Below are 23,698 nucleotides of genomic sequence, written 5' to 3' on the forward strand. Positions count from 1 at the left end.
AAGTAATCATCTCCAGCTGAAAGCTTCCAGCTCTAGGATATTTCCAAAGTTATCCCACCTTTCTGTTCTGGCCGTGTACTACCAGTTGGACATGTCTGGCACAGCCTAGGCGTTCCGAGTCTTCTAGAGCAGAGGTCTCCAACCTGTGGTCCGCGGCCCAACGCCGGGCCGTATCGCCTCTGCTGCCGGGCCGTGGAGGAGACCGGTAATGTCAGCGGTGCGGCGACGGGGGAGAGAGATGACGTCATCTCTCATTGCCCGCGCCGCTGTTCCGCCCTTACTTTCAGTGCCACGAAGGCTGCTCTACACGGGGGTGCAGCCACGACTCAGAGAGAGAATGACGTCATCTCTCACTGCCCGCCCTCTCTCCGTCGCATGTGTTTCACCTGCAGAGGCTGACAGTGTTGTGCCTGGCTGCAAGTACTCTGCAGCCATGTTACATGTTAATCAAGTGACATCCTCACCTAGTGGCAAGTGACATCCTCACCTAGTGGCAAGTGACATCCTCACCTAGTGGCAAGTGACATCCTCACCTAGTGGCAAGTGACATCCTCACCTAGTGGCAAGTGACATCCTCACCTAGTGGCAAGTGACATCCTCACCTAGTGGCAAGTGACATCCTCACCTAGTGGCAAGTGACATCCTCACCTAGTGGCAAGTGACATCCTCACCTAGTGGCAAGTGACATCCTCACCTAGTGGCAAGTGACATCCTCACCTAGTGGCAAGTGACATCCTCACCTAGTGGCAAGTGACATCCTCACCTAGTGGCAAGTGACATCCTCATCTGGTGGCAGACATAGTGGCAAGTGACATCCTCATCTGGTGGCAGATATAGTGGCAAGTGACATCCTCATCTGGCGGCAGATCTAGTGGCAAGTGACATCCTCATCTGGCGGCAGATATAGTGGCAAGTGACATCCTCATCTGGCGGCAGATATAGTGGCAAGTGACATCCTCATCTGGTGGCAGGTGATTTGGCAAGTGACAAGCGATGGTTTCAAGTGACGCTCTCAAGGCTCCCAGTGATTCAACATTATGGTGTATTGAACTATTTCATTTTATATTACAATGTAATGATAGAAATAATGCGTTTCAATCATCCTGACACCATAATAACCATGGTGCCGGGATGATTGAAGCACGAACACCAGCCATTGCCCTGACAAATTGCCCGTGAAAAAAAATTGCCGTGGCACCATTTTTCTTGCACGGAGCAGGTCCCCGATGCCAAAAAGGTTGGGGAACGCTGTTGAAGAGGACATCCATGAAGCATGCCCAAACTTCCTCAATGACAGCCCTTCGTTTGAAGGAGTAGTGACTCTGCTCAAAGACACTACCGGACCAACTCGCTCTTGGGAGTAAGCCCCACAATCCAGTGGAGAAAACTCATTCTTTTGGGCTTGCCTCCAAGCTCAGGACCACAGCTGATCAGCACAATGCAAGCCTTGTCTGAAGGCTCATAGGAAATAATGGATGTGGTTGTACAAAACAGCTGTTTTAATGGGAAGACATTCCAGAGGCAAAGTAACACTTGTAAAGACATGGAACACTTATAAATATTATTCAAAAGGAGAGAGGAAACAAAAATACAATCCAGCTGATCGGATGGACACGGTGAGCAGAACGAGCAACCAAAGACAAACAATGAAATATACTAAGCGTCAAAGGGGGTGCTTATCTTGGTTTAAGAATTCTGACACTTTACCCACTCAGGGCAAAAGGGACAGGTTCTCTAGTTAAGAACAACCTACCAACTACTGATAGCCATTTACCTATCCCATTACTTCCACGGCTAAGTTCTAACTCCGTAAAGGCCCATACACACGATAGGACTTTTTGACAACAACGGTCCGACGAATGTGTTTTATCAGACAATCCGACAGTCTGTATGCTCCATCGGACAATCGTTTTCGGTTTTTCAACGGACAAATGTTCGCTGTGAATGCTCTCAAACTTTCCGGCAACAAATGTCGGATGGAGGATAATCTGATCATGTGTACACAAGTCCATCGGACTAAAGTCCAAAGTACAAACACGCATGCTCAGAACCAATGCTAAAGATCAGCCAACAATAGCAGAAGTTGCCCAAAGAGTGGCGGTAAAGAGCTGAAAAACCATGTGATTTGGTGAACGTTGGCTGAAAATGTTCTGCCGTGTGTATGCAGAACAAGTTCACGGCCACAGAAAAGTCTGATGGAAGTCAGATTGTGTGTATGAGGTTTTACACCAGGGATCTTCAAACAATGGCCCTCCAGTTGTTCAGGAACTACAATTCCCATCATGCCTAGTCATGTCTGTGAATGTCAGAGGTTTACAATGCCACATGGGATGTGTAATTCCGCAACAGCTGGAGGGCCGTAGTTTAAGGATCCCTGCTTTACACTGTCAACTGGTGTCAGTGCTTACACTGGGTTAACTTAAACATGTTACACTTACCTGCTCTGTGCAGTGGTTTTGCACAGAGCAGCCCCGATTCTCCTCTTCTCGGCTCCACCCTTCTGCCCCCACAGCAAACAGCTTTCTGAGGGGGGCACCCAAAGAGGTTAGCTTCTGAGCCACTGCTCTGTGTGTCCATTCAGACATGGAGCGGCGGCTTAGCCCCGCCCCCCCTTTCTCATTGGCTCACTTGGCTGTGATCGACAGCAGCGGGAACCAATGGGTCCCACTGAGGTCTCAGCCAAAGACGAAAGAGTCCTCGGAGAGCCGAGCCTTTTGTGCACATCGTTGGATCGCGATTTAAGTATTTGGATGCATTAGAATGCATGAAGGTTAAAAAAACAAACAAAAAAAAACACCTTGAGCCTTTAGAACCACTTTAACTGCTTGCTGACCAGCCGCCCCAGTTATACGGCGGCAGGTCGGCTCTGCTGGGCGAGAGCATGTAGCTATACGTCATCTCGCCGACGTCAACACACAGCTCCCGGTCCTGTCAGGGGAGAAATACCTGACCGTCTGTTCATACAATGTATGAACAGTCATCAGTCATTTCCCTATGTCAGTACACCCCCCCCTACAGTTAGAACACACCCAGGGAACATACTTAACCCCTTCCCCGCCCCCTAGTGTTAACCCCTTCCGTTCCAGTGGCATTTTTATAGCACTGATCGCTATACAAATGCCAATGGTCCCAAAAATGCGTCAAAAGTGTCCAAAGTGTCCGCCATAATGTCGCAGTACCGAGAAAAAAAAAACGCTGATCGCCGCCATTACTAGTAAAAAAAATATTAATAAAAATGCCATAAAACTACCCCTTATTTTGTAAAACATTATAACTTTTGCGCAAACCAATCAAACGCTTAATGAGATTTTTTTTTTACGAAAAATATGTAGAAGAATACGTATCGGGGAAAAAAAAACGTTTTTTTTATATATATTTTTGGGGGATATTTATTATGGTAAAAAGTAAAAAATATTCATTTTTTTCAAAATTGTCGCTCTATTTTTGTTTATAGCGCAAAAACTAAAAACCGCAGAGGTGATCAAATACCACCTAAAGAAAGCTCTATTTGTGGGAAAAAAAGGACACCAATTTTGTTTGGGAGCCACGTCGCACAATTGTCAGTAAAAGTGACGCAGTGACGAATCGCAAAAAGTGCTCTGGTCTTTGACCAGCAATATGGTCCGGGGCTTAAGTGGTTAACCTGGCGATTGGTTGTTCAGACACAATTCTGTGAGGAAGTTGAATGCTCCGTCCTAGATACTTAATTGTGCAGCTATAATCCTTAGAAAGGAATGGAAGGGTCGATCTATAAAATGTTTTCATACAAGAGTCACAACATTTTCTGGGGGAAAAAAAATTGTGAATCCCGCATGAAAGTTGTATGGAAACATCTTTAGACTCCTAATAAAGAATTTTAAAGTTAAAGAAATTCAGTTAAGTGTAAACCGGGGCTTTAAAGTAACATCGTGCCAAAAAGCAAAAGAAAAAACATAAAACGACTTAATTACTTTTTGGCTTGCTCATCTGCATATTTAAAGGGATAATTGGCCAATGTTGCCTTGTATCCAGTGTTGTCCACCATATTGTTCCACGTCACCAGTCTCTGGCCAATGGCCGTCCCTCTGGGCTCAAACCCCTGTAAGAGAAAATAAATGGAATGTCATCAATCACTGTGCTCTAACAGGAGGAGTATCTCCATCAAACACACCGCAAACAAGCGAATACACAGCCCCCTACTACAAAGAGAGGTCAGAGCACGGAGGTCAGAGGTCATTGGCTAATAACAGGTGAATGACAACTAACAGCTCCAGGCTAGGAAAGACTGCTCTCTGCATTACAAAGCCTCAGGACAGGCATGACACTTGCTCATCATCTCGCACTCTTATTAAATGCTCTTGATGGGCCTTTAACATTTAAAAAACACAATTTAGCCATACTACTCAAGTCACTAAATTTCTTGATAGCAAAAATGTTTGAATTTTTCCTTTACATAATGAGCAGTTGTATGTTGGGCTGCCTATCAGGGCCAATGGCCAACTGAAGGAGCTGACATAGCAGGCTCACAATGCTGCTGCTAATGGGGTGGCAGAGGTTTGGCGATTATGAAGCGTCGTTACTTACACAATCTCCTGGCAAAAATATGCAACAGAATCGCAAAAAAAAGGCCAGTCCAGAATATTGCCAACCCCCTTACTGCTGAAAAAAAGGAAGTGTATTCAAATAATAATTGTACTTATTTGAAGCTACTGTCACATGTTAATCCTTTTCTTCCTGGAGTCCTTCTCGTGTCACATCACCTGCATAATCTAGACACCGCCTAATGGAGCTAGATTCACATAGGGTTACGCCGGCGTATCAGTAGATACGCCGTTGTAACTCTGAATCTACGCCGTCGTAAATTTAAGCGTATTCTGGAAACCAGATACGCATAAATTAGGCTAAGGTACGAGCGGCGTAAGTCTCCTACGCCGTCGTATCTTAGGGTGCAAATTTAGGCTGACCGCTAGGAGGCGTGTCCGTTGTTTTCTGCGTCGAATATGCAAATGAGCAAGATACGCCGATTGACGAACGTACGTATGCCCGTCGCAATTAGTTACGCCGTTTACGGAAGAGATGCGCCGGCGTAAAGATAAAGTTGCTCCCTAGGTGGCGCAGCCCATGCAAGGTATGGACGTCGGAAAAAGGCCTATCTTTTTACGTCGTTTGCGTAAGTCGTACGCGAACAGGGCTGTGAGTAAGTTACGTTCACGTCACAGGCATTGAGCCAACGTATCTTAGGCATTATATCCGACGCATGCACACTGGGATTCTTTCACGAACGGCGCATGCGCCGTTAGTAGAAAACGTCAAAAACGTGGGGTCACACTAAATTTAAATAAAACACGCCCACATCATCCACATTTGAATTAGGCGGGCTTACGCCGGACCAGATACGCTACGCCGCCGTAACTTAGGGCGCAAGTTCTTTCTGAATACAGAACTTGCGCCTTAATTTATGGCGGCGTAACGTATCCGAGATACGTTACGCTCGCCGACAGATACACTCTTGTATCTGAATCTAGCTAATGGTCCTTGGCTCTAGAGACAGGAAAACTCACGGAGGGCCGATGAGGAAACCAGTGTCCAAGATAAGCTTTAATAATACCGCATTTAATGAGGCATGATGCCACAATGTAAAACAGATTTTTAACCTCAGACTTCTTCCCTTTAGCTCATGTGTGCAGGCATTGTATTTTATCAACGAGAAATCGCTTTTTATTATTTTGATAGCACCAGGCGTGTAAAATTATTTTAGATGCAGCTGGGGGGGGGGGGGGGGGGGAGCCCAGCTCCTATAAAACGTGGGCACACCACCAGAACTACATCTCCCAAAAGCCCTTTTCTTACACACAATTGGTGAACACGTTCTTGGGAGTCAAGGCAGCAGCATTGTTTTGCTGGAAAAGATATCAATGTATACATGTGGAGAGGGGCAAAGTTCTGTAGTCCAGCAATCATGGCTAATAACACTGCTTGGAAATTTAACACAGAAGAGACACTATGTTGTCAGCTCAAACAGGGAGAACATAAAAAAAAAAAAACACTTACCAGAAGTGGGTCTGAAAAGTCGGGCAGATCAGGCACCAAGATACCAATCAGGGCACAGACGACAATAAGCACAGTGCACATCCCCAGGACCACCACAGGCCAGTCTGCTATTAAAGCAGAATAACTAGGACAAAAACAAAAGTTGGTTAGGATGGAAAAGCTCTCTCTCAAAATATTATCAATATACGTAAAACCCAATCATCATTAATATTTGTTCCAGCCTCATGAAAGAAAGAAAAGAAAAAGAAAAAGAAAAAGAAAAAAAGAAAGGAAAGGAAAAGGAAACGGAAAGGAAAGGAAAAGGAAAAGGAAAAGGGAAAGGGAAAGGAAAAGAAAAGAAAAGGTGAATTCACACCTTACAATCTGATTAAACAGTCACAATCTCCTTTAGTTTTCCCAATTTCTGTAATATGAGAACCTACCTAAACAATTTTTTCCCCCTAAATGGCTTCCTTTACCTTAGTGCAGTCCTCCTTCACTTACCTCCTCCTTGCATTTTGATTTTAAATGTCCTTATTTCTTCTGAGAAATCCTCACTTCCTGTTCTTCTGTCTGTAACTCCACACAGTAATGCAAGGCTTTCTCCCTGGTATGGAGTGTCATGCTCGCCCCCTCCCTTGGACAACAGGAGAGTCAGGACGCCCACTTACACACAGCTCCTTTCTCTATCTGCAACGTAGAGAGTGTCCTGACTTGCCTGCTCGCCCCCTTAAGAGGCTTTCTCCACACCAGGGAGAAAGCCTTGCATTACTGTGTGTAGTTACAGACAGAAGAACAGGAAGTGAGGTTTTCTCAGAAGAAATAAGGACATTTAAAAACAAAATCGAAGGATGAGGTAAGTGAAGGAGGACTGAAGGTAAAGGAAGCCATTTAGGGAAAAAAAAATGACCTTTAAAACCCCCCCAAAAAAATGACATAGCATCTGTGATCAGTGGGAGCAACCGCGCCCCATCAATGGCGTCAGTGGGAGCAACCGCGCCCCATCAATGGCGTCAGTGGGAGCAACCGCGCCCCATCAATGGCGTCAGTGGGAGCAACCGCGCCCCATCAATGGCGTCAGTGGGAGCAACCGCGCCCCATCAATGGCGTCAGTGGGAGCAACCGTGCCCCATCAATGGCGTCAGTGGGAGCAACCGCGCCCCATCAATGGCGTCAGTGGGAGCAACCGCGCCCCATCAATGGCGTCAGTGGGAGCAACCGCGCCCCATCAATGGCGTCAGTGGGAGAAACAGCACCACAAGGGCCAGATAAAGGCAAGCAAAGGGCCGAATCTGGCCTAGACCACTGCTTTAAGAAGTCAGTAGGGTTTTGATCAATTGTAACTTGCCAACCTAGAACAAACTACATTGAATCTCACTCTTAGCGAGTTGACCGTCTGTGGATCATTCTGGCTTAGCAGGTTGCCATGTTGTTAGCAATGTCTGGGTCTGACGACTTTTTCTTATGTCTTTTGTATAAATCAAACACTTGAAACAGAACACAAACCTTCAGTGTGAATAAACATTATAGCGGGATGGGGCTTGGTCCCCTAATGTTACAGACCCAAAATAATAGGAATTTACAGGTCAATGTATATTGCTTGCTAGTTTGAGAGATTCTGATCAATATACATTAGTAACTATGGTCTGGTTTATTCAGTGCAACAGAATCAATTAAGCAACCCAGGAGCGCCTTGCACCTGCTACTTCTCGCAGGGACCGATGTGCTTTAAACCTTTTAATATAATTCTTCTTGGAATGATCCCATTGGAGTTGTGCCCAGAAAGTCCAGGTGGAAGGAGGAGGTCCCGGAATAAGCTGAAGGGATTACATGGCCTCGAAACACCTTGGGATCCCCAAGGACATACTCGAATCTGTATCCAGACAAAACAGAAGTCTGGTATCCCCTATAAAATCGGCTCCCTTGTGGCCTACTAAGAGCAGAACAGAAGATGAATTTTTTTTGGCACTCCTCAAGTTCAACAGAACCTGCTTTCCTGTAGGAAACATTCCACATCTTTCACTCGAATATGTAAAACAGCAAAGGACTCACGACCATGAAAGAACATGGTGTGGGTTGTAATAGCCAAGCAATATTTTTGAATCTGGAAAAAAGACCAATAATCTGATGGGTAGCCAAAGGCAACAAAGAGAGTAGTCTTCTCTGACGCATCAATGAATGAGGTCCAATATGTAGCTAGAGTTAAAAGAAAGGGTATTTTAGGTGAGGAACTGATTATTTTTCCAAAACTCTGTGACCTTTATGAAGATGTGTGTCTATTTCTAGAGTGTTCAGCGTGTTCTGCTGAGACTTGGCAGCCAAAATTCAACATCATCATCATTCTGTCATCCTTCACAGTGTGAGCCGAGACAGAAAAATGTTCTAAATGCCAAAGAATTTACTTAAAGTGAACCTGACCTAAAACATTTCCAAGGTAATGAACCCTTGTGGTGCTGGCAAATATGCAATTTAGTCTTTAAACTCATCCCCGTGTTCATTTTAAGCTCCCTTGGATCCCAAGTCCAGGACATACATGGGGCCATGACTGGTCCAAGTCAAGATAAAAGTGGAACTATGGGGGATAAAAGTAAAAATTGCATATGACGCAGCGCGTCACAACAGCAGATTTAGATTTTCTGAGACATCCCCAATAGTGGAGCACTGAAAAAAAAAAATCTGGACTGAAAACTGAATATTAAGGATGCACCAAAATCGAAATGGACAGTTTTAAAAAAATTGATATTTCTTATTCATATATTTTGTATTATATTTGACTTTTTAACCACTTAAGGACCGGCTCACGTACATATATGTCGGCACTTTAAAGATGAATATCTCAGTAACAGCAGCAGCCGTTATCGAGATTTTTTTTTTTAAAAGCGCCCCATCCCGACAAGCTCACGCGCAGAAGCGAACGCATGTGTGAGTAGCGCCCGCATATGAAAACGAGTGAGAGCAATAATTCTAGTCCTAAACCTCCTCTGTAACTCAAAAGATGCAACCTATAGAGTCTCTCTCTCTCTCTCTCTCTCAAACAGGCTCGGTCCTTAAAGAGGGGGTTCACCCTAATAAAACAAATTTTTTTTTCTAGCATTAAATTAGGCATAGTAGCGCGAGCTACAGTATGCCTGTATTTATTTTTTTAGCCCCGTACTCACTGTGCAATCGTATAGATAAGATTCCGACTCCCCGCGGGGAATGGGCGTTCCTATCCAGAGGGAGCATGATTGACGGCCGGCTATGGCGCGTCACGCTTCTCCGGAAATAGCCGAAATAGGACTTTGCGCTTCACGGCGCCTGCGCATAGTCTGTGCGCAGGCGCCGTGAAGAGCCGAGACCTACTCCAGCTATCTTCGGGGAGCGCGACGTGCCATAGCCGGCCGTCAATCATGCTCCCTCTGGATAGGAACGCCCATTCCCCGCTGGGAGTCGGAATCTTATCTATACGATTGCACAGTGAGTACGGGGCTAAAAAAATACAGGCATACTGTAGCTCGCGCTACTATGCCTAATTTAATGCTAAAATGTTGGTAACGAGGGTGAACCACCGCTTTAAGTGGTAATGAATATCATGAATTGAAAATTAATACAAATTCATTTTCTCCCATCATCTGTACCCTTCTCGGGTCCCTCTTCTGTGCTCCCGGCTCCTTCCTTATGTTAAATGCCCCCCGCAGCAAACAGCTTGCTATGGGGGCACCTGAGGCGAGTCACAGCTGTTTCCATTCAGACACGGAGCCATGGCCCAGCCTCCTCTTTCTCCCCCCTGCTTGGCTAGCTGGCTGACTTTCATTGACAGCAACGGGAGCCATACACGCTGCTGCTGTGTCTCTTCCAAACAGGAGTAAGCGACTCAGATGTCCGAGACACTCGTTGACATCGCTGGATAGAGATAGGCTCAGGTAAGTAATAGGGGGTCTGCTGCACACAAAAGGATTTTTATCTTAATGCATTAAGATAAAAATGCTTCTGACATTACAACCCCTTTAATTGAACAAGTTCAGCTCAGAAGCCGATTGGCCTTTATGCACAGCTGCAGCTTTAAAGAACATCAAACAAAATATCGTCAGATTTTCCTCATTGTTTCACAGCGAATCGGAAACGATGAGCGAAAAATCACACACAAAAGGCTTTTTTGTTGTTTATGGCTTCTGATCATGTGCAGTATTTCTTTTTGGATTTTTCTTGTACGAAAATGGTACGTAAAAAGCAAAAAAAAAAAAGCTTGTTCTCTTCCCGTACGAGAAGAATTTAGGAGTTTGTCCCTTACGAATTCTCGTACGAAAATTCCCGATCGGCTGTCGAAAGTTGTGTACACACCATATGAAAATTGTACAAAAGTTCCTTTGATGAAAATGTTCGCCTGATTTTCTTATAGTGAGCCTTTAGTAAATCAACCCCACTGCTCCCAAATTCGGTCACAAACAGATATAAAATACTTTAAAAAAAAGAAAATTTTACTTCTGTGACTTTATCCATTAATTGGAGTTTAGGATTTAAAAAGGGACTATTGCTAATAAAAAAAAAAAAAAAGCTATAAATCTCTAGCAGGATCTTCACTTCTGACACTTTAAGGGGTTCCAATTCACCAAACCCTCACAAGACACAATATGAAAAAGTATTACTAGATATTAGCAATTTGCGATCGATTCTTACCTTTTTGGTAACTGGAATGGCTTTGAAGCTCTGCAAAAAATAAAAATAAATTAAATATTACTATGTTAATCAAGCAAAAGACATTAAAGACCGACAAAAAAAAAAAAGCTGTAATTGCTACTCAATTAAAATGGCATCTGTAACAAAAATCAACATTTCCATTTCAGTATTGGGCACAAGTGTTCAGTCACTTCCCAACTTCTTATGAATCTCTTGAGAGCTCCACTGATGAGGCTTGGAGTTGAACTCCAGAAAAAAAAAAAAAAAAAAAAAAACTCCAATTTAAAAATATGCTTCAATAGCCACAAAGCATATCAAACCAATTTGTGAGCACCAAACACCTTTGCAAACACAGGCATTGCCTTGTAACTTAGCAATGACATCTTCACTGTGCTGTATATAGCCTGTGCAGAGAGCAGAGCTGTGGGAGGGACCCAGCAGCCCCACCCACTACAGGAAACCTATAGAAAACTACAGGAGGGGCGTAGACAAGACCAGTCACCCTACACTGGGAGAGAGAGCAGCAATGACTGGTCTTTATTACAGGAAGCTCCTGCACAAAGGAAAAGCTCCATGCTGGATTACCGCACAGATCCAGATGTAATACAATACACAAACCACAACAAGAACGCACGTGCCTCTTGCTGTAGACAATCGGGAGATTTACTAAAACTGGAGCACTGGTGCAGCTGTGTATAGTAGCCAATCAGCTTCTAATTTCAGCTTGTTCAAGCTTTGACAATAAAACCTGGAAGGCGATTGGTTTCTATGCAGAGCTGCAGCAGTTTATGTCTGGACCTCCGCTTTTGCTATATCCAGGCATTATACCTGAGCCTTTTACCACTGTGCCTACTTTATATTTTGCATTGATGTCAGTTTATTTTGAGTGTATTGCCTAACGTTTATGACCAGGTTGTCTGGTGGGTTTTTTTTGTATGTTTTTCTGTTTGTTGGTTTGTCTTAAACCTAATAAAAATATCTTTAAAAAAAAAAAAAAGCTGCAGCAGTTTGCACACTCCAATTTTAGTAAATTGTTTATATTTGTTTATCCCGGAGTTCAGCTTTTGGGGATAATTTGGAGTTCAGATCTCCCAAAAGCGGGATTATTCCTGCAAACAAAAGACAATGTTTTCTAGAAGAGTGTGACCACGCAACATATGGAAGATGCAACACTTCAAAAAGCCGTATTTTTTCCCCCAGAATTACCTGGAAACTTCCCATCATGCCTCATCCCTAATCTATATGGGCAGCACATCAGAAAACTCGGCTTCGGCTTCTCGTTACACAGGTAATAAAACACGGCACATATGAGAATCATAAGAGCACAAACCCTGCAGAGATTGCTTTGAAGATATAGAGGAATGTGCCAACAGATGTTGAACAGCTTTTAGCGGAGGCTGAAGATCTAGTTTCGGCTAATCATTTTTGTTCCTTCAACTTAAAATACTTTGCTGCTACTTTTCCATGAGCCATGTCGTAAGTTAAGAGGCCGATGCATTGTCAATTAACGAGGGAACTGAGCATGACAAACATTTGGAAGAAGGGAAAGCTACAGTAACCAAACAGCAGGAAGGCTTTTTTGTTTTCTCTTGATAGTTGGGCACTGAAATGAACTCCAAAGCCAACCATACACTCTAATATTTGTAAAATGTAGATCCACTCATCACTAGGTGCAAGGGCCTGCCTGATTGGATGAAAATTGAATATGTTAAATGCGACATCAAGCCTTGCACAGGCTCATTTGTGGTACTGAAATGGCTTACTCTGATTTCACTCTGAGCTCACTGGGTATAAAATAAAGTATAGAATATAAAATTTGTATTAGCACGTTGGAGGAACCAGGGAATTTTACTTTTTTTTTTTTTATTCATTTTTAAATTCGGTAAGAGCCGGTTCACGCAGGGGCGACATGACTCTGGCCGCGACTGAACCCAACCTTAGTGCGCACCACAGTGCGACTTGGGGCAACTTACAAGGCAACTTCAAGTCGCCTCCAGGACAGGGGGCTTCCCAGTGGCCAATAAAACAACAATCAGCTCTGTGGGAGGGGGGAGTTTGCCTGAGAAAACAATTTTCTCTTCCTGCATTGTTGCTTCAGTTAAGACAGGGGATCCGACTTGGAGGCGACTTCCATTGAAATCAATGGGTACAAGTCGCCTAGAAGTCGGATTGAAGTAGTACAGGAACCTTTTCTGAAGTCGGAGCGACTTCAGTAGTGTGTATTAACCACTTAACCCCCGGACCATATTGCTGCCCAAAGACCAGAGCACTTTTTGCGATTCGGGACTGCGCCGCTTTAACGGATAATTGCGCGGTCGTGTGACGTGGCTCCCAAACAGAATTGGCGTCCTTTTTTTCCCCACAAATAGAGCTTTCTTTTGGTGGTATTTGATCACCTCTGCGGTTTAATTTTTTTGCGCTATAAACAAAAATAGAGCGACAATTCTGAAAAAAATGAATATTTTTTACTTTTTGCTATAATAAATATCCCCCAAAAATATAAAAAAAAAAAAATGTTTTCCTCAGTTTAGGCCGATACGTATTCTTCTACATATTTTTCGTAAAAAAAAAAAAATCGCAATAAGTGTTTATTGATTGGTTTGCGCAAAAGTTATAGCATTTACAAAATAGGGGGTATTTTTATGGCATTTTTATTTATATATTTTTTTACTAGTAATGGCGGCGATCAGTGATTTTTTTTTCGGTACTGCGACATTATGGTGGACACTTCGGACACATTTTTGGGACCATTGGCATTTTTATAGCGATCAGTGCTATAAAAATGCATTGGATTACTATAAAAATGCCACTGGCAGTGAAGGGGTTAACACTAGGGGGCGGGGAAGGGGTTAAGTATGTCCCTGTGTGTTATCTTACTGTGGGGGGGGGGGGGGGGGGGCCTCACTAGGGGAAACACGGATCCTCTGTTCATACATTGTATGAACAGAAGATCAGCATTTCCCCTGCTGACAGGACCGAGAGCTGTGTGTTTACACACACAGCTCCCGGTCCCCGCTCTGTAACGAGCAATCGCGGGTGCCCAGCGGCAATCGAGCCCGCCGGGCACACGCACGGAAGTCGGGGGCGAGTGGCCGCTCGAAGAGCAGACGTATAGCTACGGGCTCTTGCCCAGGAGAGCCGACCTGCCGCCGTATAATGACGGTGGCTGGTCGGCTAGTAGTTAAGACAGCTCCATTCACTTATATTGACTTTCTCAACCGCGCGACTTCAAGTCGGATCCCACGTCGTCCCTGTGTGAACCGGCTCTAATGCTGCATACACACCATCACTTTATGTGATGAAAAAAAAAAACATTTTCTGTGAAGTAAAAAACTACGTTTTTGAAACTTCAATTTTCAAAGACGAAGTTGCCTACACACCATCGTTTTTTCACAATGCTCTAGCAAAGCGAGGTTACGTTCACCACTTTTTTTCCATTGAAGCTCGCTTCATAACTAGCTTCTGGGCATGCGCGGGTTTAAAAACGTTGTTTTAAACTACACACGGCCAATTTTTGTGAAACAAAAAACGACGTTTTAAAAAACGACACATAAAATTGATGCATGTTTCAATTTTTTTTGTCGTTTTTCACAAGACATAAAATGAAGTTTTCCTCCCACACACGATCATTTAAATTGACGTTTTTAAAAATGTCGTTTTTTTACATCACATAAAGTGATGGTGTGTACGCGGCATTAGGCTTTATTAAAGGAACACTAAAGGTTTGTTTTTTATTAGATCAATTGATTGCTGTAAGCTAGAGCATTTAAATATCACTTACCTGTTTTTTTTCTTTTGACCTCCAAAATACAGTAATCCAGGTTTGAAAATGCCATTTCCTGTCACTCCTCTTCTTGCTTTCCACCAGCATCTGAGCCGTTTTGCATGGTGGAAAGCAGAATGTGCTCACCCCCTCCCTATGACTACAGCCCTGCGTGAAGATGCTCTCTTATCCCTCACAGGCATGGAGGCTAAGCCTAATGGGAACTGTAGTTCCGAATAGGCCGTGATGTAGCAAGAATGAATGCGCACCGCAAACCAGGAAGTCAGTGAGAATAATGATTCAGGAGTGACGGAGGTGAATAAAACAGCTCGATTTCAACAGGTATCAAGCTAGTTCTAATGCAAAACATTACTTTTTACTTTATCAGCTACTGTCAGACTTTAATTTAAGAGGAAAATATTTTTGTCTTTACAAGATGTCAGAGAGATGAACAAAAGAAAATAAATAAAAATAGTACAAACATCCAGCTGCAATACACCATGTGCAAACTCATCACCTTGGTGAGATCAGTCAACGTAATATAGTTGCAATACAAAACACTGGGAACACATTGAGCAATAGTAGAATTAGTCAATACAAGATAAAGATCCCAACAATCCTAAAGCATCTATGAAATGACCCAATCAAAAAAAAAAAAACACAGGAGGCCGGCTGCTCAGCATGGGTGCCTTTGAAACAATGCTTAGCATTTGCTGAATGAATGCATATTATTATTTTGATTGGACGAGGTGGACAGACAGGGCAGTGATGTCATGCTCTCTTCCTCATCCAATCAGAGAATGTTTTGCATTCATTCAACAAATGAAAAAGCAGCTGACCTCCTGTGTTTACAATGCAGCAGGGCACAGGTCCCGGAATCTAGTGGAGATCATTGGAGTAACGGTGTCCACTTCAGTCACTTCCAGCGCCCTTGGCCCCGGTATGGTACACATACAGTTACATTGGTCCAATGTAATAAAAGTATAAAATATCCACCACTGGAATTCATCTCTAAGGCCCCTTTCACACTGGGGCGGGAGGTGCGCTGGCGGTACCGTCGGATATTGCTGCGGTATTCGGCCGCTAGCGTTGCGGTTTTAACCACCGCTAGCGGCCAAAAAAGGGTTAATACCGCCGGCAATGCGTCTCTGCAGAGGCGCATTGCCGGTGGTATTACCACGGTTTCCCATTGGTTTCAATGGAAAGAAGCGGTAAACACACCACTCCAAAGATGCGGCTAGCAGGACTTTGAGCGGTCCTGCCAGTGTACCGCTCCAGCTAGAAAGCCCTCGGGCTTTCACACAGACTGCAGGGCAGGAGTTTTTCAGGTAGTATTTAGGTGCTATTTTTAGGGCTTAACCGCCTGAAAAACTCCTCAGTGTGAAAGGGGTCCATGGCTGGGTTCACATCGATACTACACAACAGTACCCCAAAGAATCATATGAAGTGAATATTTGGAGAATGTCAAATTTCCTGCTTCATGAATATGCCTCTAAGCGATGATGATGTAGAAGACGTGGAATGGACAAATTACAGCGGAACTCAGAACCTGGACAAGCATGTAGCCGCTGAAAAACAGCCTTGTTTGCCAAGCTTATTCTGGGTTGCCAATGGGAGCTTCCAAATTCCCATCATCATAGATCAGAATTAAGTAGCCAGAAAACATGCAATTCCACTGACCAAAAAAAATAAAACGCCACAGGAGCCACCTGGTCTCTTGGACTTGTCTAGCCTCGGAAACCAGGGCAAACCCAACCTCAGTTCCCACACTGATAAAACTTCAGTAACTTATTTTGGGATTCTAACCTGCAGATTTTATGGAGTAAAACAAGCCTTGACACTGAGCGGAGGGTCAAGGGTCACACCTGCTATCATTAAATATTTTTGCTTCAAAAAGCGCGTGTAACAATGTGCGTCCACCAAAGACATTCCGGCCATGTAAGCCACACCACGCAGCTGTTCCCGTGATGTCTTTATTATGCTGCTCAATACGGAATATTATCCCCAGAAACCAACAGAAAAAATGATTTTGCCATGCTACTAAGATGAGAAATGCATAGCCGTCCCGTCTTCCCATTCAATGGGAGAACCGCACCACTGGAGATTAGGAGGGAGCCTTCAGCTCAGCAGAAGTACCGGCAATTAGGACGCAGGGCTGTAATTTTGGCATTAGCACCTCTGCGTCAACTTGTTCAGGGAGATCCATTTCAGACACGGCAGAGACGGGAAGACACGGAGACGTTTCAAAGGAATACCAGATAATGTTTTCTAACCATCAGGAAGGAAATGACTGTATTAGGGGATAAGTCAGCTACTGACTGGGGGGGGGGGGGGGGGGGGGACATTTGTTTGATCCACTGCGCCTGAGCAATGGCCGCTCTAATGACCTCTGCATCTGTGACATCACAAATCACACTCAGGGTCTCTGCTGTTGAATTAAGACTTTCCCACACTAGAAGGCAGGAACTCCACTGTCTAATGGAGACGTTCTCATACTGGAAGACAGCAGTTTATGGCCAAACAGCCTGTGCCATGTCCTCCCAAGGCCCTTTTTCTTGGGCACTACCACCTGGATTTTCAATCCGAGCGCACTGATTAAAGTGTATTTAAAACCAATATAGAATAATTTCCCGCTTTACTTTATGCTCATCTGGTGATCCTGCCAGGCATACACTTTTAGTCTAATGCCGCGTACACATGGTCGGAATTTCCAACAACAAATGTTTGATCTGAGCTTGTTGGCGGAAAATCCGCCCGTGTGTAGGCGCCATCAGACCTTTGCTGTTGGAGTTTCCAACAACGAAAATTTGAGAGATGGTCCTCAAATATTCTGACAACAAAAGTTGCCGTTGAAAAATCTGACCGTGTGTACACAATTCAACGCAAAAAATTCTATGCATGCTCGGAATCATTGAACTTCATTTTCTCGGCTCGTCGTAATGATGTACGGCACCGCGTTCTTGACGTTCGTAATTTCTGACATTTGTGTGACTGTGTGTATGCAAGACAAGTTTGAGCCAACATCCGTCGGAAAGAAAATCCACGGTTTTGAGGTCGGAATGTCCGATCGTGTGTACGCGGCATTAGGGTAGCTACGCTCATTCACCATACGCTTTCCATGTAATCCAAGATAAGCAGGATCTCGATACATAAAATACTTTGAGGCATTGGGTTAAAATCCATGTCTGTAGACCCGAATTTAACCTCACGACCTTCATCATAATTATGACTAAGGCTGTGAAGATGAAACACGTTAGTGGGGCTATAAACACAGATTTTAACCCAATGCCTTAATAAAGTCTATGGGCCAGATTCACAAAGAGATACGACGGTGTATCTCCTGATACACCGTCGTATCTCTGAGTTAGGCCGGTCGTATCTATGCGACTGATTCATAGAATCAGTTACGCATAGATATGCCTAAGATCCGACAGGTGTAACTGTGTTACACCGTCGGATCTTAACTGCAATTTAAAAATGGCCGCTGGGGGCGTTCTCGCTGATTTACGCCGAGAATATGTAAATCAGAAAGATACGCCAATTCACGAACGTACGCGGGCCCGAAGCAGTGTTTTTACGACGTTTACGTAATGGTTTTCCCGGCGCATAGTTACCCCCGCTTCTATGAGGCGCAGCCAATGTTAAGTATGGCCATCGTTCCCGCGACGAAATTTGAATTTTTTACGTTGTTTGCGGAAGTCGTTCGCGAATACGGATGGACCTCATTTACGCAAGCGTCTAAACCAATGACGTTGTTGCAATGTCATTAGGAGCAATGCACACTGGGAAAATTTGCGGACGGCGCATGCGCTATTCGATCGGCGCGGGGACGCGCCTGATTTGAATAGTACACTCCCCCTAGCCACGGAATTTGAATTCCGCCAGAGGAATTACGATCCGCCGCTGCAAGTTTGGAGGTAAGTGTTTTGTGAATTACCCACTTGCCTCTAAAACTTGCGGCGGCGGATCTTAAATCAGATAGATTACGCGGATCTAAAGATCAGCTGATCTATCTGAATCTGGCCCTATGTATTTAGATTCTGACAATCTTGGACTGCTTGGTTATAATTTGGTCACAGGAGCCCAAGTCTGAGCACCAGCACTTCTCATCACCACGCAATTGAAACCCGGATCCCACGCAGTGATTTATACTTTAATGACGGTTTCCATGCAGGAGCTGAATGGTCACCCTTGGAATGGACAGCACTACAGAAACACCCTCCCCCCTCTCCAATTCTCCATAACAGGGAGGTGTTTTCTATCCAGAGAAAGCTTGGACAATGTCAGTGATAACAAAGGGGCAGGATCAAATAAAATAATAATAATAATAATTTAGATAACAAAAACGTTCAGTGGCAAGTTCAACATACCAAAAGAGCCAGTAAAAGAAGTTTATGGTTAGAGTTTACTCTTTAAAGCCCAACCCCAGATAAAGCTTTGGATTAGAACAGGGTTTTACTACAGTCCTTGCCTCCATTGGGAAGACTTTCCCTCATTTCCTGTTGGGACAGTTAAGTCAGGAGAGGTTGCTTCGAGAAACTACTGAGCATTCATCATTTTTTACTCAGGCTTTCTTTGAGAAACAACAAGGTGCCTATAGCATCTCAAGAAGGCACATTCCAGATCACAGACAGAAGAGAATGGGGTGAACTGGCTCCATGCTCGGGGGAAGAACTAGTCTAATCTGTAGGTAGGTCATGCTTGCGGCATGAATCTCCAGATTACTTTTACCCTAAGTGCCGGTTCACACAGAGGCAACCCAACTTACAGCACCACTTTGCAAGGCGACTTTAGCACGACTTGGAGCAACTTACAACACGATTTGAAGTTGCCTCCAGGACAGGCGACTTTGCCAGTGGCCAATCAAACAATAATCAGCTCTGTCGGAGGGTTGGGTTTGCCTGAGAAAAAGATTTTCTCTTCCTGTAAAGTTGCTTCAGTTAAGACAGAGATCCGACTTTGGAGGCAACTTCCATTAAAATCAGTGGGTACAAGTTGCCTTGAAGTAGTACAGGAATCATTTCTGAAGTCGAAACAACATTAGTAGTGTACATTAAAGTGGAGGTTCACCCGAAAAAACATTTTTAACATTAGATTGAGGCTAATTACGGGAAGCAGAATCGGGTGTTTTTTTTTTAAATCAATGCAGTACTTACCGTTTTAGAGATAGATCATCTCCGCCGCTTCCGGGTATGGTCTTCGGGACTGGGCGTTCCTATTTGATTGATAGCCTTCCGACCGTCGCATACAGCGCGTCACGAGTTGCCGAACGTCGGTGCGGCTCTATACGGTGCCTGCGCACCGACGTTCGGCTACTTTCGTAAACTCGTGACGCGCTGTATGCGACGGTCGGAAGGCTGTCAATCAAATAGGAACGCCCAGTCCCGCAGCCCATACCCGGAAGAACATCTATCTCTAAGGCTGGGTTCACACTACTACACTACTTTCATCCTACTTTGCTCTGTGTTCAATGTTTCCCTATGAGAGCGTCTTGTAGCGTCCTACACAAGTCCGTCCGACTTTGAAAATGCTCCCTGTACTACTTTTGGTCCTACATTGATCCTACTTCAGGCCCATTGAATATCATTGAAGTCGGACCAAAGTAGTATCCTGTTCATGAAAGTAGGATGGATGTAGGACCAATGTAGGATAAATGTAGGACCAATGTAGCAGAGCAAAGTAGGATGAAAGTAGTGTAGTAGTGTGAACCCAGCCTAAAACAGTAAGTACTGCATTGATTTAAAAAAAAAACACCAAATTCTGCTTCCCGTAATTAGCCTCAATCTAATGTTTTTTGGGTCAACCTCCACTTTAAGACGGCTCTTACTCACTTCAATGGAATTTCTCATTGTCGGGCAACTCAGGGCGACACAATTTGGATCACAAGTCACTGTAGTGTGAACCGGCTCTTAGTGTACTGTAAAGCTGCCTAACTTCACATATTAAAAAAAAAAAAAAAAGGGAGTTTTTCACTCCAACTATAGGATCATTAAAGGAAGTGGCTCTGGAAAATGTCAGTTTATCTCATTAAGCCCTTGAAGGGTTCTGGTGGGATTCTGGATTTTAGCTATTTGTCTTCTATTCCTCTTTAGTCATTCTCTGGCTTGCTGCATTGCAGGGGATTGAGGCGCACAGCAGCCTGTTATCGAGCTCTTATTTAAATTGGAGATTTTCAGAGGAAGCCAAAAGCTGAATCCCTGAGTACACCACGTCGGATCTGCTTTCTGCAACATTTCTGTAATGCAGAATGTCCATTTCGAGACTGAAAGTAGAAGATGGATTTCTGTTTCCAACAGGAAGAGAAAAATAAAAAAAATCCTGCATCATTTTTTTTAAATGGGTAATTTGAGTATTTTTAGTGACTAAACAATTTTTTATTTTTTTTTAACATTTACCTTGACATTTTAGTTGACTTCACAAGTCTTATTTCCCAGCTCACACCACCACACATTTAGCTGGATTCACGTAGATGTGCCGAACGTTAGGCAGGCGTAGCGTATCTCATATACGCTACACCGCCGTAAGTTAGAGAGGCAAGTGCTGTATTCACAAAGCACTTGCTTCCTAAGTTACGGCGGCTTAGCGTAAATGTGCCGGCCCAAGCGCGCCTAATTCAAATTGTGTGGGCGTGTTTTATGCTAATGAATCGTGACCCGACGTGATTGACGTTTTGAACGCATGCGCCGTCCGTGGACATATCCCAGTGTGCATGCTCCAAATTACGCCGCAAAGACTTATTGGTTTCGACGTGAACGTAAATTACGCCCAGCCCCATTCACGGACGACTTACGCAAACGACGTAAAAATTTTAAAAAAATTTACGCGGTTCCGACGTCCATACTTAAAGCGGGGGTTCACCCTTAGAGGGCACTTTTCCCCCTTAGATTCCTGCTCGTTATTACTAGGGGAATCGGCTATTTATTTTAAAATATGTGCAGTACTTACCCGTTTACGAGACGCATCCTCTCCGTCGCTTCCGGGTATGGGCTTCGGGAATGGGCGTTCCTTCTTGATTGACAGGTTTCCGAGAGGCTTCCGACGGTCGCATCCATCGCGTCACGATTTTCCGAAAGAAGCCGAACGTCGGTGCGCAGGCGCAGTATAGAGCCGCGCCGACGTTCGGCTTCTTTCGGCTACGAGTGACGCGATGGATGCGACCGTCGGAAGCCTCTCGGAAGGCTGTCACTCAAGAAGGAACGCCGGCTCCCGAAGACCCATACCCGGAAGCGACGGAAGAAGATGCAGCTCGAAAACGGGTAAGTACTGCACATATTTTAATATAAATAGCCGATTCCCCTAGACCGAACGAGCAGGAAGCTAAGGGGAGATTTTTATTTTTTTTTTAAATGGGTGAACTCCCGCTTTAACATTGGCTGCGCCATCTTTTTGGTGGAATATCTTTAGGCCTGAAAACGCCTTACGTAAACGGTGTATCTCAACTGCGACGGGCAAGCGTACATTCGTGAATAGGCGTATCTCGCTGATTTACGCATTCTAGGCGTAAATCAGCGTACACGCCCCTAGCGGCCGGCGGAAATAGACAGCCAAGATACAACGGCGCCGGCGGTCGTATCTTAGCTAGATTTAAGTGTATCTCAATTTGAGAATACACTTAAATATACGACGGCGCAGATTCAGAGTTACGACGGCGTATCTACTGATACGCCGGCGTAACTCTACCTGAATCTGGCTAATTGAATTTCCACTTTCCTTTGCTATACAATTTTGTATATATTTGCCGAGGCAAGACAGGGAATGAGATTTATGGGGGCAGGGAATTAAATTCAGACTCAGATTTAGGTGCACATATCATAAGGCAAAACTGAAGATACCAAAAGGGTAGGAGAGATTTTTTTTTTTTTTTTTTTTACATTTTTCAATCCTGACCTGATCATAGTAAAAAGAAAATATGTTCAAAGTCCCTATAGGTTTTCTTAATGGCACACCCATTTTGTAGCTGCAGAGACTGTTGGTACTTTATACATCTAATAATAATAATAATAATAATAATAATAATAATAGACAACCTTTACAATGGGGTGGATTCAGGTAGGGGCGCGCACTACTACGGAGGCGCAGCGTACCGTTTTTACTCTACGCCTCCGTAAATTACTTGAGCTACGCTTCATTCACAAAGCATTTCCTCCGTAATTAGCGGGGGCGTTGTGTAAAAGTGGCTGGCGTAAGCGCGTGCAATTTAAATGATCCCGTAGGGGGCGTGGATCATTTAAATTAGGCGCGTTCCCGCGCCGAACGTAGTGCGCATGCTCCGTCTGGAAACTTTCCCGACGTGCATTGCGGTAAATGACTTCGCAAGGACGTCATTTGCTTTGACGGGAACGTAAATGGCCTCCAGCGCCATTCACGATCCACTTACGCAAACGACGCTAATTTCGAAAAACGCGACGCGGGAACGACGTCCATACTTAGCATTGGCAGCGCCTTTTAATAGCAGGAGCAGCCTTACGACGGAAGCGCCGTACGCAAACGACGTAAAACTCGAACGCCGGGCGCGGGTACGTTTGTGAATCGGCGTGAGTATGCAATTTGCATACTCTACGCTGACCACTACGGGAACGCCACCTAGTGGCCAGCGTCAGAATGCAGCCTAAGATACGACGGCATAAGAGCCTTATGCCAGTCATATCTTAGGCTACAGTCGGCGTATAGAGCTTTCTGAATACAGAAAGTCGATACGCCAGCGCTACTTAGCAATTACGCTGCGTATCTATGGATACGCAGGCGTAATTGCTACCTGAATCTACCCCAATGTGTTGATAATTGTTAACAATTACTGCTAGTATTTTCGCAGGGTTTAGAGTAGAACAACAGTATTAATGTACATTGTTTGTCCATTTATTATTTTACCAAATTTAATGCTGGAATAATACTGTATTTATTGGCGTATAACACTCACGTTTTTACCCTGAAAATGGAGGGTAAACTGTTAAAGTTAGGGTGCGTGTTATACGCCGATAAATACGGTAATTATTGTTTTGAAAAATATATTCTCCAAGTCTGCTACATATGAAATGCTTTATATGAATCTCATAATTTACCCATTTCTAGACAGAAGGTGATACTAGAGGCTCATTTTCTAATTTAACTGGTCAAATTTGGCATTCCTTGCAGAAAAAAAAAAAAAAAAAGTGTTTACAAAGTTAAATAGCTCAAGCTCACATTACACTTAAAGCGAAGGTCCACCCGATTTTTTTTTTTAACTTAAAAGCCAGCAGCTACAAATACTGCAGCTGCTGACTTTAAAAAAAA

The 23,698-nt window shown here is 44.1% G+C and overlaps 1 protein-coding gene across 2 annotated transcripts in view; it reads right to left on the reverse strand.

The window, feature by feature from the left end:
- Window positions 1-23,698, reverse strand: part of DISP1 (dispatched RND transporter family member 1) — a 100,213-nt gene that overhangs the window by 15,811 nt on the left and 60,704 nt on the right. For both annotated transcript variants that reach the window (XM_040351371.1, XM_040351372.1), the window contains 3 exons: window positions 10,666-10,695; window positions 6,031-6,154; window positions 3,951-4,078 (listed from right to left, as the gene is read on the reverse strand). In XM_040351371.1, coding sequence (XP_040207305.1) covers window positions 3,951-4,078; window positions 6,031-6,154; window positions 10,666-10,695 — 282 coding nt within the window. The remainder of the gene's footprint in view (window positions 1-3,950; window positions 4,079-6,030; window positions 6,155-10,665; window positions 10,696-23,698) is intronic.

Source organism: Rana temporaria, chromosome 4, assembly GCF_905171775.1.
Source record: "Rana temporaria chromosome 4, aRanTem1.1, whole genome shotgun sequence".
NCBI lineage: Eukaryota > Metazoa > Chordata > Amphibia > Anura > Ranidae > Rana > Rana temporaria.